Raw genomic sequence first — 15,046 nt, 5'->3', positions numbered from 1 at the left:
CATCCAATACCTGGCTTGCCTCTATCAATATGTAAGCCTGTGAATTTGGGGATTAAGAGACCTCTTTGGTGGAAATGTGTAATTGCAGAGAACATGCAGAGAAACATTTTGTGATGCAGCTTGTGCTTCAGACTAAAGAGCGGCACCCACCACAATATCTTTCGGCAGGAACCAGCCCACTGCAGGCTGGAGTGGCCTGAGACACGCATGAGGAGAAATCCCACAAATTAATTAATAGCGTAAATAGCTAAAACATTCGCTTGCATGTGGGAGCAGGAAAAATGATTCAGATTTTCTGGGGAAGTGGGCAGGTGCGGAATGAAATCTTGTGGGAGCGGGAGCAGGACTAAAAATGCAATGCGATACATGTGCACCATATTTCATAGAGTGTTTTTTTTCTGCTGACTCAGTAATGCTTCTTATTTTTAACAAAAATATCTTACAAAGTGTAACTTCATATTAAATCAGTCACGCAGGTGGTGAATTTGAACAAATCCATGTGATTGCTGTGGCATCAAGGTGTTGAGAACCAAACTTTTTTCTTCTAACTAGCTAAAAAGATATAAATGTTTTTGCAAGTAAAACTACAGTTACTGATAATGTTTAAAACAATTTGTTCAAAACTTTTGCGCTATAATATACTTGTTATTAAACAAATATCTCCATTAATTTCTGAATAAGTAGATGAAAGAAAGTCTTACCGGCAGACCAGGAATTCCAGGGGGACCCTGAAGAAGAATTAAAGTGATAACGAAGCGATTAATTTAACTGCAGCAGTGATATCAAAGATATAATGATAATCAAGATTTAAGTGATATCAACACTCACCTGTACTCCTGCTGGTCCTCTGACACCAGGCGTACCGCTGAAAACACTTACACCAGATCCCTCCATGTCATCCTAAACACAGAGTGACACCTCATTCTCTTATCAGTAAACACCTGACTGCCCCAAATCACCACAAAGGTCATGGTTTAGATAGACGTGCTGGGTCAGTGTTGGCTAAGATATGAACAGCTGTCGAAACCCAACCATTTCAGTTGGCTTTCAGTGTAAAGATGATATCACTATTCTAATTTTGGGAAAAGTCAGGCTATTCTCTTCAAAGTGATTCAGAGCAAGTTTGTGTTCTTGTATCGCAACAAAACTGCTGCATTTACCATCAGTGGCAGCTAAAGAGGATTTGATATAATTAGATCTAGTTGTGGGGTAATTTAGTGAATGTTGTCTGTGTTTGTTACATAAGACTATTCTAACATTATAATCACTTCATTGAAGATCAGTCCACATTTTTGGATCAGGTATACACATCTAAAGCATTTCTACAACATCTAGAACATATAAAACATATCAAATATGATTATTGTAATTTCTGATAATTAAGAGTAGACAACCTATTAGATTACCTCCTTTGAAAATCTGCTTGGGACAGTAGTATGAAACGGATACTCACAAAGCCAGCATGGTACCTCGGCCCTGGAGGTCCAGGAGGTCCTGGTGGCCCAACAGGTCCCATTGGGCCAGGAAGTCCAGCAAGCCCAGACTCTCCTGCTCTTCCAGGAGGACCAGGAGGTCCAGGAGCACCCTGAGGGAATGCAGACAATGAGGGAACAATGTGTAAGAATAACAGAATAAGGGTCTTCAGGCACACTTCCATTCAAAAGGTTGGAATCGATGTTTTCAACATTGTAAAACCAATTTGGTGACAGATCAATTTTAAATGTGTAGTTCAGAGAAGACTGCATCACAGCAAGCCTGAAGTGATAATACAATAAATGTAGATAAAATAACAAAAATATAAAAATATGACAAGCAATTCCAAAATTTTTAAGAGCTTTTGGCATATATTGGGTAACCAATGATAAATAATGCATTAAATTTGTTTTTTGTTGTTTTTTTTTTATTTATGTGCAAATATGAATGTAAATATTTGAATGAAGCGAATTTAAAGCAGTACATCATGGCTCGTGCGATAACATACAACAATGCATGCATAACAATAATTTAAAATAATTAAAAACTTTCACAAAATTTTTCCAAATGTCTGCATAATTAAATTAGTTCAGAGTGGTTTGATGTGAAATGGTGCACTGTAGAGAAACCAAATCAAGAATGTTTCATAGTGGTGGTGATAGGAACTAAACATCTGAAGAGTTCAAAAAGTAGTTCAAAGAAAGCTTTGAAATACTCAGGAATTTTTTTATGACAGTGTTGCGATTAAGCTTTGACCTAAGTCAATTTTCTTTTAAAAAGCCTTTAATGGCAAAGAGGAACATGGAGGACATCGTAAGGCAAAATAGTACCTGAAGAGAACTCTTCAGGTGTACCAGGTGTACCACTGTTTTACCATCATCGCAACATCACATCACAACTCCTGGTTTCTATCACCACCGCTGTTCCACTGTTGATGTTCCACTTCAATTTCACATCAAGCCACTCTGAATGACTGACTGAATTATGCACATCTTTCAAAAAAATGGTGGAATTGCCTTAATGGAAAAAGCAGGATACATTGGGAAAGACAAATAATGGTGCAATAAAGTAATAAGAGTCAGAGCAAACAGCAGTTTTAACTATGGAGTATCCAGCCATACCACAAAATGTCAGACATAATAATAATAATTAACAAAGCTGCAATGTAGCAAACAAGGATAAAGGTGATCAGCACTATAACCACAACCACAACCATTTCTCTTTGATCACAATTGACAACACAGCATGACAATATCAAAAGCATTCTCATGAACATCCAAATTGCTATAAGAAAAGCCCCTAGAGTCTTGCTACCTGTCATGCTGAGAGGTTATCAGTGGAGGGTGAAGAAAGAAAGAGAAGAGCCCAAAGAGAGGCCAGAAAGTAGAGGCCTAAGACTAAAGAAAACACAGAAGAAAATCTGGAAAAGCACAATACCAGTCAGGTTAGACAAGAGTGTAGTGAGACTTAGGAATAAAAAAGAATATATTTCAGCCTAGAAGGCTAACAATGTTTAGCAGTATAGCCTGTAAAAAAACTGTTAGCCTTCTAGCCCACCTTCATTTTATTCAATACAGCCATTATGTAAAAGTTATCCATTTTAAGAAACTAATTCTGAGAAGATTAGATATAAAATATGCCTGCATAATGAAGGGCAGAGTCAAAAGAAAACATGGAAATAATAGGAGCTTCCACAACTGGACTTCAAAAATAGTTAAAAGATACAGAGAAAACGAGACTCCTAACAGCCATGCAAGATGTGGAAGACCACCAAAGCAGATACACAGTTCATAAATCTTTGAAGGATAGTAGAAAATCAAGCTCCCCTCTTGCTTCAGATCTGAAAACACCCACAGCTGTTTCTGTCCATCCTTTCACTGTGAGAAGACAACTCAACACTATGAGTCTGAAAGGATGTGTATCTATTAAGAATCTGTTACTGACAAAAGGAAATAGACAAGAAAAAAAATAGCAAAAATGCAAGCTGCTGGTCTTCTCAGAACGATGGATTGACCACTCCAGAGTCCAGACCCCAACATCAATGAATGTGTTTGGCATTACATGGACCACGAGAAGTCCGAAAAACAACCAGCTTTTGACTGAACCAATTGAATTTGAAGGTGTGAAAAAAACATCCTGACAGGTTTCTTTAAAAAACTGAAAGTACATCTACAAAAAAGAATGGACAGTGCAAACAGAAACTGTGGACACACTAAATACTGAAAAAAAATGATATTATATTTAGTTCTTGAGGATACTGTATTGAGACTAAGGAATAACCTGAACTGTGGTCATTGTGACTGGAAATTAGATAAATGAAGGATGGACTTTTGCACATTACCCCACACAGCACAGGGTTTGGTGACACTTCTGTGACTGAACAGTGCACTCTAACGCATCACTAATACATTGTGAATGCACTGCTAGTCTGTGTGTGTGTGTGGGTATCTAAAAGGGTTTCAGGAGTTTGCGTCAGAATGTTTGCATGTGTGCGTGTACTAACCTTTTCTCCCACAGCTCCAGGTAGGCCGAGCTCACCAGCGTCACCCTGCCAAGCGCGACACAAATGTGTTTAATATCACACATATGACTGACACTTCAGTGGCCTCACAGGAGCAGAATTAGGCCTGTCATGCAGTTTCAAATCCCATATAGGATTATCATCACCCAGTCTATTTTTAACATGCAAATTCTTCTTATCCAAAGGAAACTAATGGATGTGAACCCACAGCTCTTCACAAACTAGTAGGGGGCCTGGGGATTAAGGTGTTAATCTACTCCTACCTTCTCTCCTCTGGGGCCAGGCTGGCCTGGTTTGCCGTCAGCACCCGATGGTCCAGGAACCCCCTGTAGAATACAATGTGCAGTCATAATAAACGGAGGATATTGCATCTCATACAAAGGGGCAATGTGCACAATACTAACAACAGAGAGGTAATTCAACCTCTCACACCAGTTCAGGTGTACTGGGAGGTGAAATAAAACAAAAACGTGGACCTATATTCCTTGGAGGAATGGACTTGGAAGCACTATCCCAGTGCAGGATACTGCAAAATGTTATATTTGTGAAAGACGTACTGGTTTTCCAGGAGCTCCGTTCTGTCCAGGGGGACCAGGGGGCCCAAAGCCACCAGTGCCAGTAGACGATGCAGTGCCGATAGGTCCTGCAGGTCCTGGGGGTCCAGGTGGACCAGGTGGGCCAGGGAGGCCAGGTAATCCCTATGGGACATTCAAGAGAAATACAAATGCAACATGAAGTGAAAAAGCAAAACAAACCAATAACTCAAATATTTAAATCTTTTGGAAGAAAAATATTGTCAACTTAGAGTCTCTTAATGTTGTTTAACAAAACTCTGCCAGTGCTTTTAAATGATAAGACAAAGAAAGGATTTCCAAGATTTGGGAATGTGGTTAAAAAACATGTGTTACACCAATTTATAGTAAAAGTAATACATGCAATTCTTAATTATGATATGATGTACTTCTTCTTCTTCTTTCGGCTGCTCCCTTTAGGGGATGCCACAGCGGATCACCTGCCTCCATCTTGCCCTATCCACTGCCTCCGCTACTTTCACACCAACCATCTCCAAACAGCTCCACCTTCACTGTCCCTCTGATCTGCTCATTTCTAATCTTATCCATCCTTGTCACTCCCAACGAAAATCTCAGCATCTTCATCTCCGCCACCTCCAGCTCAGCCTCCTGTCTTTTAGACAGAGCCACAGTCTTACAAACCATACATCATAGCAGGACACACTACTGTCTTGTAAACCTTCCCTTTCACTCTTGCTGCTATCCTTCTGTCACACATCAGCCCTGACACCATCTCCACCCACTCCATCCTGCCTGCACCCTCTTCTTCACCTCTTTTCTACACTGTCCATTGCTCTGGATGGTTGACCCAAGATATTTGAAGTCATCCACCTTTACGACCTCTACTCCTTGCATCTTCACCTTTCCACCTGCCTCCCTCTCATTCACACACATGTATTCCGTCTTGTCTCTACTGACCTTCATTCCTCTCCTCTCCAGTGCAAACCTCCACCTCTCCAGATTCCCTTCCACCTGCTCTCTACTCTCACCACAGATTACAATGTCATCTGCAAACATCATGGTCCATGGAGCCTCCTGTCTGACCTCATCTGTCAACCTTTCCATCACCATTGCAAACAAGAAGGGGCTGAAAGCTGATCCCTGATATAACCCTACCTTCACCTTGAAACCATTTGTCACTCCAACTGCACACCTCACCACTGTCTCACTATCCTCATACATGTCCTGCACCACCCTAACATACTTTTCAGCTACACTTGACTTCCTCATACGGTACCACAGTTCCTGTCTTGGCACCCTATCATATGCCTTCTCTAGATCGACAAAGACACAATGTAGCTCCTTCTGACCTTCTCTATACTTCTCTACCAACACTCTCAACGCAAAAATTGCATCTGTGGTACTCTTTCTGGGCATGAAACCAAACTGCTGCTCACTGATCTGAACCTCTCGCCTTAGCCTTGCAATTATGATATGATGTACAAATAAATAAAACAGGGCATACATACACCAAAAATGTGAACAACTAACAGACAGGAACTCTCAGGGTCAGGCACTCAAGCTCTTTCATTGGTTAGAGCTGAACTGAAGGTTTCCGCAAGATTAACTTTCAACATAAATAGGAGGTAAATGAGTAATTAAGCAATCATATTTTCATTTACATTAGGTAGGACTGACTTTGTGAGGAAAAAAAACTGTAAGCCTTAAGAATGTTCTAGATACACTTTATGGACAAAAGTATTGGGACACCAACACATCACATTTCAAGACAGCCCTTTCTTAATCCACAGGCATTGATATGGAACAGCTTCCACTCTTCTGAGAAGCTTTCTATAAGATTTTGGGGTGTGTCTGTGGGAGTTTGTGCCCATTCATCCAGAAGAGCATTTGTGAGGTTAGACTCTGATGTTAGACGAGAGGACCTAGCTCACAATCGAGTTCACTAATTAAGAAGTGTGTCCCAGTACATTTGTCCATCCAGTGTATGTCCGCACACTGCGAATAAAAGCGGATGTTAAGTTTCAGCTGAATGTTAGCTCTATGCCAGACCTCTTTACTGAAACAGTCTCTGCAAACTGTAAAATACACTGTAAAATACATGTTAACGTCTGTTACAAAATAAAAAAAGATGGTCTTTTATAAGCACTAAATGTTTAAATATATTCATGAATTCATATATAAGGTTGTTGGTGGTAACACTAGACAAAAATATAGAATAAGGATGCAGCAGAAATTAGCATATCATTATCATAAATACACTGTTTTTAATCATTGTTTTTCCTCTACTTTTTTCAAAATTTAGGCCTAGCTCTAACAGTCAGGGATTGCCCCTGTCTATTAATAATGACATGAAACATTTAAATTCTTTGAACAACATGGGAAGTGCTCTTGGTTTCCCAGACAGGGACTAAGGCTAGTCCTAGACAAAATTTTCCTTCCAATTGAGATTCTACATTTAGAATGCTGTGTAGTCCAGGACTGGCCTAAATCCCCATTTGGTAAGCTAACCCTTGGAGTTCAGTTAAGTATGTCTGTGACTGTAAATATCAACATTGCTGCTAACGTTAAATGCTAACATTAACTTACCCGCAGAGTTTCCAGATCACCAAAGCCAGAGCCCTCCATGTCCACAAATGTCTGCAGGTTAAACATAGAAGATTCAGTACTAAAACATTCCTCCAGTTTCTCTAAGTGTGCATGTGTAACAGAAATCCAACACAAGCCACTGAAATATGCAGTCTCTATAACAAACTCACAGGCCGGTCTGAGCGAGATGGTGGTCCTGGGGGTCCTGGTGGTCCCCTGGGTCCTGGCTGGCCCTCGCCCCTGTCGCCCTGAAAATGTGATAGTATTCTGTTATTCAGGTAAAGACTTTTTACACAGCAGATTCACTCCTACATTTTATGTTTCAGTAAACCAATTAGGAATAATTACAACTAGCATTATTAAGATTACTATTAGCATTATTAGCATTATTACTACTAACATTAATAAGAACCACATACTAAAGTGACTACCATGCACTTTTTACCATTTTTGATGGATCCTACTCTGTTTTGGCAACTCTTGACCTTGGCATTAAATCCTCATTTTAATGATGAAAACGTATACTCACTTTTTCTCCTTTAAGTCCAGGGTCTCCTGGGGTTCCTGGGAAACCTGGGGGTCCAGCTGGACCCTAAACATTTATGAAAGAGACTACAGGTCAATGTGACATATTTGCTTTTTTTTGCTTCATTGTAGAAGTGAATGCAGTCCATAATGAAATAATCCCTATATTGTAATGAGAGTAAATATCATTTTGTTTGCCAATGGAAACAGCTTAGTAGGTTAAAAGCAGCACCAAGAAATGCAGTATTATTTTTCTTGATTGTTAATCATGATAGTTTCCCCCACACCATAGATGGACACTAGTGCTGTAGAACCTCAGCACTACCCAAGATGAGATTATCTGTTTTAAGTAGTCATAAGTAAATTATCAAGCCATTATAGTGTCAAATCTACTATGCTACCGCAGTTATTGTGCAGTGCTGTGGTCCTTCAGAGCCAGGAGCCTTTGACTGTATAATGCCTCTTGCCTTATACAGTATAAAGTATAGTCAGGAGGAAAAGAATACATGGAAAATGGATGAGATGGAATAAGAAGATAGCCATTTGAACACAGAGAAATGCACTTGACCCCATGTCCACATTGTATAAGTGTTCCATTATGGAATGCATTACTCAGGAGAACTTACAGCAATTCCATCTTCACCAGGGTCACCCTATAAAAGCACAGAAGGAGGAATATTTATATGGCACATTTGTCCAGATATGACCAACAGTGTCTATGGCTCCCCATGCATTATGCTCCACGTCTCAAGGGCAGAATACAATGTGCCTTCATGACACACACTTACAGTTACATTAATTGGATTCGCTGGGCATGACACCAGGGAGGACTGACATAGGCACTGCCCTCTGTATGGCACTAATAAATGTGCAGCGCATACATTAGTAAATACTACACACATAGTGACCTGCATCACGTTGAGGATGAGGACATTCTTGTCGTGAATAAAGGGCTTCAAGTTCAAGAAGAAACAATAAACAATGGCTATTATTCTCAGCTGGTGTTTTTCACCTCTAGATCAGGAGGCCACAGCAGTTTTCCCCTGACCCAGTGCAACTGATTCAGGCACTGAAGGGCAAGGTAAACGTTAAGCATTGCAGCACTATAAGCATCCACTTTACATTTATGCCATTTGGCAGATGCTCTTACCCAGAGCAGCTTACTGCCTCATTATGTAACAGAGGCAGATGAATGTGACTTGTGAATGTGACAAAAGGACTATTATTTAGAGTGGGGATCAAACCTTGAGTGCCCCATGGATGATAGTGGTGGTATCAACTATGCTGTAACAACTGTCTTTCAATGTTGAAGTTCATTTGGATTCACTTAAGGGACTTTGTTTAGTGTAAAGATTTTTCTTTAGTATTTCATTTTGACAGGTGTGAACACTCCACCCTTACTTGATTGTGCACTAAATGAACCGTGGTCCACCAAATTGTGGGTTTCAGTCCATTTCCAAGTTAACCTGCTTGTGGGAGCTCATTTTTGCAATGATCCACACCAAACCAGGGAATTCAACATCTGATCACGTTTTTCATTTTTTCGGTGCTGTACTGTCCACACAATCTGCCTGTTTTAACATCATATCAGATGCTCAGATCATTCCTGCAGTGTGAACTATAGCTTATAATGGGAGAAAAGCAATAAAATAATAACAAAGGCATGCATTTGTTTTTGGCACATGGACTGTGGGGCACAGCATCAATCAGACTGACGCACTATTAAACCAATCCATAATAAAGAAGCCGAGATCAAGCAAGGCTTATTTTGATTGCTTTCAGTGTGATATATTTACATTTTAAAAAATAAAGGTGCTAAAAAAGGGTTTGTTCAAAGCCACAGAAAACCACTTCTGGTTCTTTAGGGAGCCAAAAGGTTCTTCATCACTCAAAGAATCCTTTATGGCATCTTTTTTGGAAGCATCTTTAGGATAGGGTATTACATTCACATCAAGAATATACATGGCGGAGAGATCTGTACTTTATACAATGATAAGCCAAGAAAAGGTTCAAATAAAGTGACTGATTCCTACAAAATTCCAAGCAAAGAACATCCATATTTTAATTTCAGTTGCTGCAGTGTGAAACTAGTCGAACTAAATGAATAAAATATAAATATAATATATATAAAATACAAAATAACAAAAACTCAAACTCTGGTGATGGTTCTTGAAGGGTAAAGACAGTGGTTCTATATAAATCCATGAACACTCAAAGAACCCTCTGCATGATTTAAGCTTACTATGCATCAAGAAGGGGTTCCTCAAGCTGATGGAGAGCGTGCTGAAGATATAGAACCTTATATAGCACCAAATAGGGTTCTGCTGTTGTTACCAGCTTGACATCATAACAGTAGAAGAACCCTTTTTGGTGCTGTACAGAACCCTTTTCAAGAAGGTTCTATATAGCACCATCTTCAGCACATTCTCCATCAGTCTGAAGAACCCTTTCACAATGCAAAGAACCCTTTAACCATGCAAAAGGTTCTTCAAATGTTCATGGTTCTATATAGAAGCACTTTCTTTGCTAACAAACCCTTGAAGACCCACCTTTTTTAAGTGCGTGTGGTGGTGGGGCATGACACTTCATTGCTCACCATCATTAATGACAGTAATTTATCATAACATTACTGTCATAAGAAAGTCTTGTAACTCCTTGTTTGCTTTTTATGCCATTTTTAAAAAGCCAGCTGGCCTTTCCATAACATGAACACTTCATGATAAAGGAATTGGTAGAAATAACAGTATTTTTTCATTGTCGTATATACTTACTGTTCAGAAATACAAGGTTTCCTTACAACAGTGATGACAGAATGCAGACAGGGCAAGTTCAAAGGACATATGGAGATTATGCAAAACCACAGCCCATATAAAGCTGTAATGATGTAAAGATAAAATTAACTACATATTATTTAGAGTTACTTACAGCTTCTCCATCAGCTCCAGCAGGCCCAGCTGGGCCTGGTGGCCCTTGTGGTCCTGGTGGTCCCCTGGGTCCTGCAACCCTCTGCACTACAGACCCATCTCCTCTCTCCACCACTTCAGCACCAGGTCCAGGAAGGCCGGGAGGGCCTGGTGGGCCAGGTGGTCCTTGGTCACCCTTTGGTCCAGGATAACCAAAACCTGCAACACCCTGAAAGAAAAAATGTCAATCAGGCTTTAGAGACACAAGTGCATGTGGGGCAAAAGAGTAGTGCAAGGTGATGGCTAGTCTTTAGCAAATGGTAATGAGTTTTAAGCATGTATTAAAGCAATATTTGAGGAAACTTTGAGAATTATTTAAGGCAGCGGAAAGGGCCACTAATAATAAAGGCAAAAGAAAGATTTATTAGTGTACATATAGCATGCATACAGCACTGTGTAATAGTCTGAGATCACCTTTTATTTATTTAATTTACACATTAAACTTGCACTTAATCTTCATTCAACATGTTCATTAAGTGCAAGTTATTCATTTTTAAGCATTAGGAAAAAAAAGCAGAAAACATATATTTAAAAGAAAATCATCCCGAAGCCTCAACAACTACATATAATAACAAAATGTTCAGTATTTAGTGTGTCCGTGCTTGTGTCCTTTCTTTGGGAAACTTGCTTTCAGTTTTTCAAAGAAATCTGCAGGGATATTTTTTCCACACGTCCAAATTTCAGTCTCAGAAGTTGGTTATATTTTCTGCTTCTCACCATCCAATAATTCCAAGTTAAATTAGTTGTATTAAGGTCTGGACTCTGGGGTGGTCAGTCCATTGTTCTGAGAACACCAGCAGCTACTTTGTTTCATTTGTAATTTTTATTTTTTCTCAGTAATGGCTTCTTGGCAGCTACACAACCTTTCAAATGGTTGAGTTGTCTTCTCACAGTGCAAGGATGGACAGAAACACCTGTGAACTGTTGCCTAAAGCTGACCATTTCATTGGTCTACCAGGTCTTGTTAGAAGTCCCATTTTCTGTAGATTTTATAATTTAACTCTTTAGGATAAAACTCCAGTGTTGGAAAGTCCTGTTTTTTCCACTTATTTTCTTTTGACTTTTTTCTTCACTATGCAAGCAGATTATCTTATATCTAATCTCTTCAGAAATATCTCATGAAAAATGAATAACTCACACTTAATGGCCATTTTAACCAGAAATTTTAATAAATGAAGGGGGGCTTTGACTTTTGCACAGCACTGTAGATATGAGAAAATGCTACAAAGAAAGCATGAGATACCTTAGAAGATGCACATTGTCTTTTATGATTGTAGAACTGTTTATATTGGGATCATGTAAGATGAGCATCATGACATACCTTCATTCCTTTCTCTCCTGGGCCGCCCTGGGAAAACAGATAGCAAAGATAAATGTCTATCTCCAACAAAGTAGCAGATGCCTAAACATTCTAACATTCCAGCATATTTGAGTTTAATCACAACATTTCTCAGACTAGAGGAATGAAAGCATCAGTACAAGAGCTCTTTCATCCCCTGGCGTGGTCTAACTCACACAGCATTTACTTAATGATGGCTCTATATCAGTTTAAGGTTGAACAAATTAAACTAGCTGTTTTTAGCATACTTTGTCTCCTTTGGGGCCTCCAGATCCTGTCCCGGACCCTGCGTCTCCCTTGGGCCCCTCGGGGCCGCGGTCCCCTTTAGCTCCCTTCTCTCCTTTGTCCCCTTTCTCTCCACGAGCACCGGCTGGGCCTGTAAATCAGCTACAGTTAGTATTACACACGATATGGCCACACAACTATCAATGGATTCAATGCCAAGTGAATAAAAGGAACCCAGCTTGCACATAAACATCTGGGAGAACACCAAAAAGCATGCCCCATCTTCTCAATCTGAACTTCTCATTTTTTAAACTTTTAGCAAAATAAACAGGCCTCCTTCCCATTTAGGCCTAAAGTCAACATATTCCTTAAGGAACCTTTCTGATAAAGATGTTAATGTTGCTAATGATGAATAAAAGCTACACAAAGGTGAATATTTAATATGACCTGAATACAATAAAGCAAACTGGTCTCACTTGGCTTTCATTCATAATTAGAAACATTAACATTTTTGAGTGAAGTATTCCTTGAAGAAATATTCCCAAAGGCAGAAGCTCCTAAGCTGCAGCATCAGCACCTTCTTCAAAATAACAGAAGGGGAATTCCACTGATTCAAAACAGAGTCAAACAGAGTGAACAGAGTTTGATGAGAATATAAACATTAGACTGCCAAAGTGTTTACTGCTTCACAAAGTTACCACCCAGGCTATTATACAAAATGACTATGAATTTGTTGAATGATGCCTGAGACATTGTTTTGCAATAGTTTTTTGCTTAAAATGTACTTTCAGCATAGAGAGGTACAAGCAGGTGCAGGGTGTTCTAAAGAAAAATAATACCCGAAGAAAACAACCACAGTTTTCACTGTTAGGGTCATTCATAATAATATAGTAAACAAAATTGCCATGTTTGTGCTGAAGGTATTGCAACCAATGATTCCTGTCACTGTCAAACCAGTAAACTTCTAAAAACCAACTTTCTTTACATCTCAACTGCAAACTCATGCAGAACTTTTAAAAAACTGGTGGAATTCCCCTTTAATAACATGAAATAGCACAGCAATACTGCATTTACATGCAATATGTAAAACAAAAATCAGTGACTGTCTCTTCTAGAAGCAAGTAACACTCCAGAAGCTCCGAAAGCTTTTTGCCAGCAATTCATGCACAGCATCATGGAGAAAAGTCCGCTGGAGAGCACAGAGCTTTGGAGTTCATGCTCTGTGACCCACCTTGAGGGCCAGAAACCCCAGGCCTGATTTCCACTGAGTAGCGTCCTTCATCAACAGAACCAGAAACTCTTCGGCCATCACTGCCCATGACAGATGTACGGTGAGAGCCACCAGAGCCTGATGCTTTCCCAGAACCAGCAGCTGAGCTTGAAGTTCTTCTTGAATCAATAAACATGGTTGAAGTTCCTCCACTATTGTCAGAGGAACCTGAGGTTCCTATACTCCCTTCAGTTGAAACCAATGTTCGTCTGCCATCAGCCGAGCCAGATATTTGTCGAGAACCATCATACGAGCCAGAAATTCGCAGAGAATCATCATATGAGCCAGATGTACGTCGAGAATCATCAGAGGAGCCAGATGTTTGTCGCGAACCATCATATGAGCCAGATGTTCGTCGAGAACCATCATATGAGCCAGATGTTCGTCGAGAACCATCATATGAGCCAGAAATTCGTCCAGAAGCATCAACTGAGCCTGACGGTCATTAAAGATTATTATCTGAGCCCACTTTAAATCTTCAAAAAATCTTTAAACCTAAACATTTAATTCAGGCTTTGTTCTTTTTACATTCTTTACAGAATGGTTATTTCACTTACTGTCTTTTTGAATACTGGCACTATATACTTTAGTATTAGTATCACACTTTTGTACAACCTAAAGTACCAATACCACCATATTCTTGAATAAATACATTTAAATTTAAAATAATTAAAAAATTTTCAATAATTGTAAAACTATATAAATCATTAGTAAATCTAGTACAATGTCACATTATTACTTTAACACATATTCCCAAGCTATTATAATCTACTATAGGTTAGTCACAGTGAGTTGAGGCTGAGTCTTGTAGTTGAGGCTTGTAGAAGATGCCATTGCCACTAGAGGGAGCTAAATACTGGAAGATGCTCTCCATAAACAGCTGCAGACAGCCTGAGGCTTGGGCTTGCCCATCATTTAAAAACAGCAGCAATGCTGAAGTTTTCATTTCCCTGACGATGCTATAATTACACAGCAATTCTGAGCCGTAGTGTCAAATTTTCACCACATTCAAGTTTCAGCTTGCACTTCTTGCATGCATTTTGCCTTGTAGCATGACTAAATCAAATTTTTCCCATTCTGTATAAGACCTCCAAGTAGTAAAATAAAATTTAAAACGTTTTAAAACTTTTTGGTTTCTCAAAACATTTAAAATATAGCAATTTAAATATAGTACACAACATGGTGGTGATAAGTGGGTTCTTCACAGGCAGGTGGGGACATTTTGGGCTGAATGTTGGGCAGTGAAAACACTTACCTGTCTCTGTCTCTTTCCTCACTGTTTTCACTTCGGTGTGAGTCACTGGCGGCACTTGAATGGGACGGAGAGAGGGGGGTGTGGTCTGTAGGGGAACAAAAAGAGACAGTGATATTTCTGCTGCAGCTTATCCAATACGCATTGAAAAATCATATAAACAGTACTGGTTATTTCAACTGAATGAGTGTTAATGGGCATTTCTTTGTACAGCTATACCTTATCTGTGTCCATCTTTTTGCATATGTGTTTATTGCAGACTTTGTGTTTGTGCTGTGACACTGGCTCTGTGTCTGTGCGCTCATTCTAGCACTGACACCCCACAGGGATGCCGACTTAATAGATAACCTTACTGATAA

General features: G+C 39.5%; 1 protein-coding gene across 3 annotated transcripts in view; it reads right to left on the bottom strand.

The window, feature by feature from the left end:
• The window catches only part of col18a1a (collagen type XVIII alpha 1 chain a), a 110,194-nt gene that overhangs the window by 15,912 nt on the left and 79,236 nt on the right, over positions 1-15,046 (bottom strand). For 2 of the 3 annotated variants that reach the window (XM_017691549.2, XM_017691547.2), the window contains 14 exons: positions 14,691-14,775; positions 12,189-12,316; positions 11,923-11,949; positions 10,564-10,770; positions 8,265-8,291; positions 7,643-7,705; positions 7,284-7,361; positions 7,114-7,164; positions 4,552-4,692; positions 4,258-4,320; positions 3,977-4,021; positions 1,454-1,585; positions 829-900; positions 702-728 (listed from right to left, as the gene is read on the bottom strand). In XM_017691549.2, the coding sequence (XP_017547038.2) occupies positions 702-728; positions 829-900; positions 1,454-1,585; positions 3,977-4,021; positions 4,258-4,320; positions 4,552-4,692; positions 7,114-7,164; positions 7,284-7,361; positions 7,643-7,705; positions 8,265-8,291; positions 10,564-10,770; positions 11,923-11,949; positions 12,189-12,316; positions 14,691-14,775 (1,146 nt within the window). The remainder of the gene's footprint in view (positions 1-701; positions 729-828; positions 901-1,453; positions 1,586-3,976; positions 4,022-4,257; positions 4,321-4,551; positions 4,693-7,113; positions 7,165-7,283; positions 7,362-7,642; positions 7,706-8,264; positions 8,292-10,563; positions 10,771-11,922; positions 11,950-12,188; positions 12,317-14,690; positions 14,776-15,046) is intronic. The other variant, XM_017691548.2, reaches the window with a different exon arrangement.

This window comes from Pygocentrus nattereri, chromosome 6 (genome assembly GCF_015220715.1).
Source record: "Pygocentrus nattereri isolate fPygNat1 chromosome 6, fPygNat1.pri, whole genome shotgun sequence".
NCBI classification, from domain to species: domain Eukaryota; kingdom Metazoa; phylum Chordata; class Actinopteri; order Characiformes; family Serrasalmidae; genus Pygocentrus; species Pygocentrus nattereri.
This window is presented reverse-complemented; position numbering and strand designations above follow the sequence as displayed.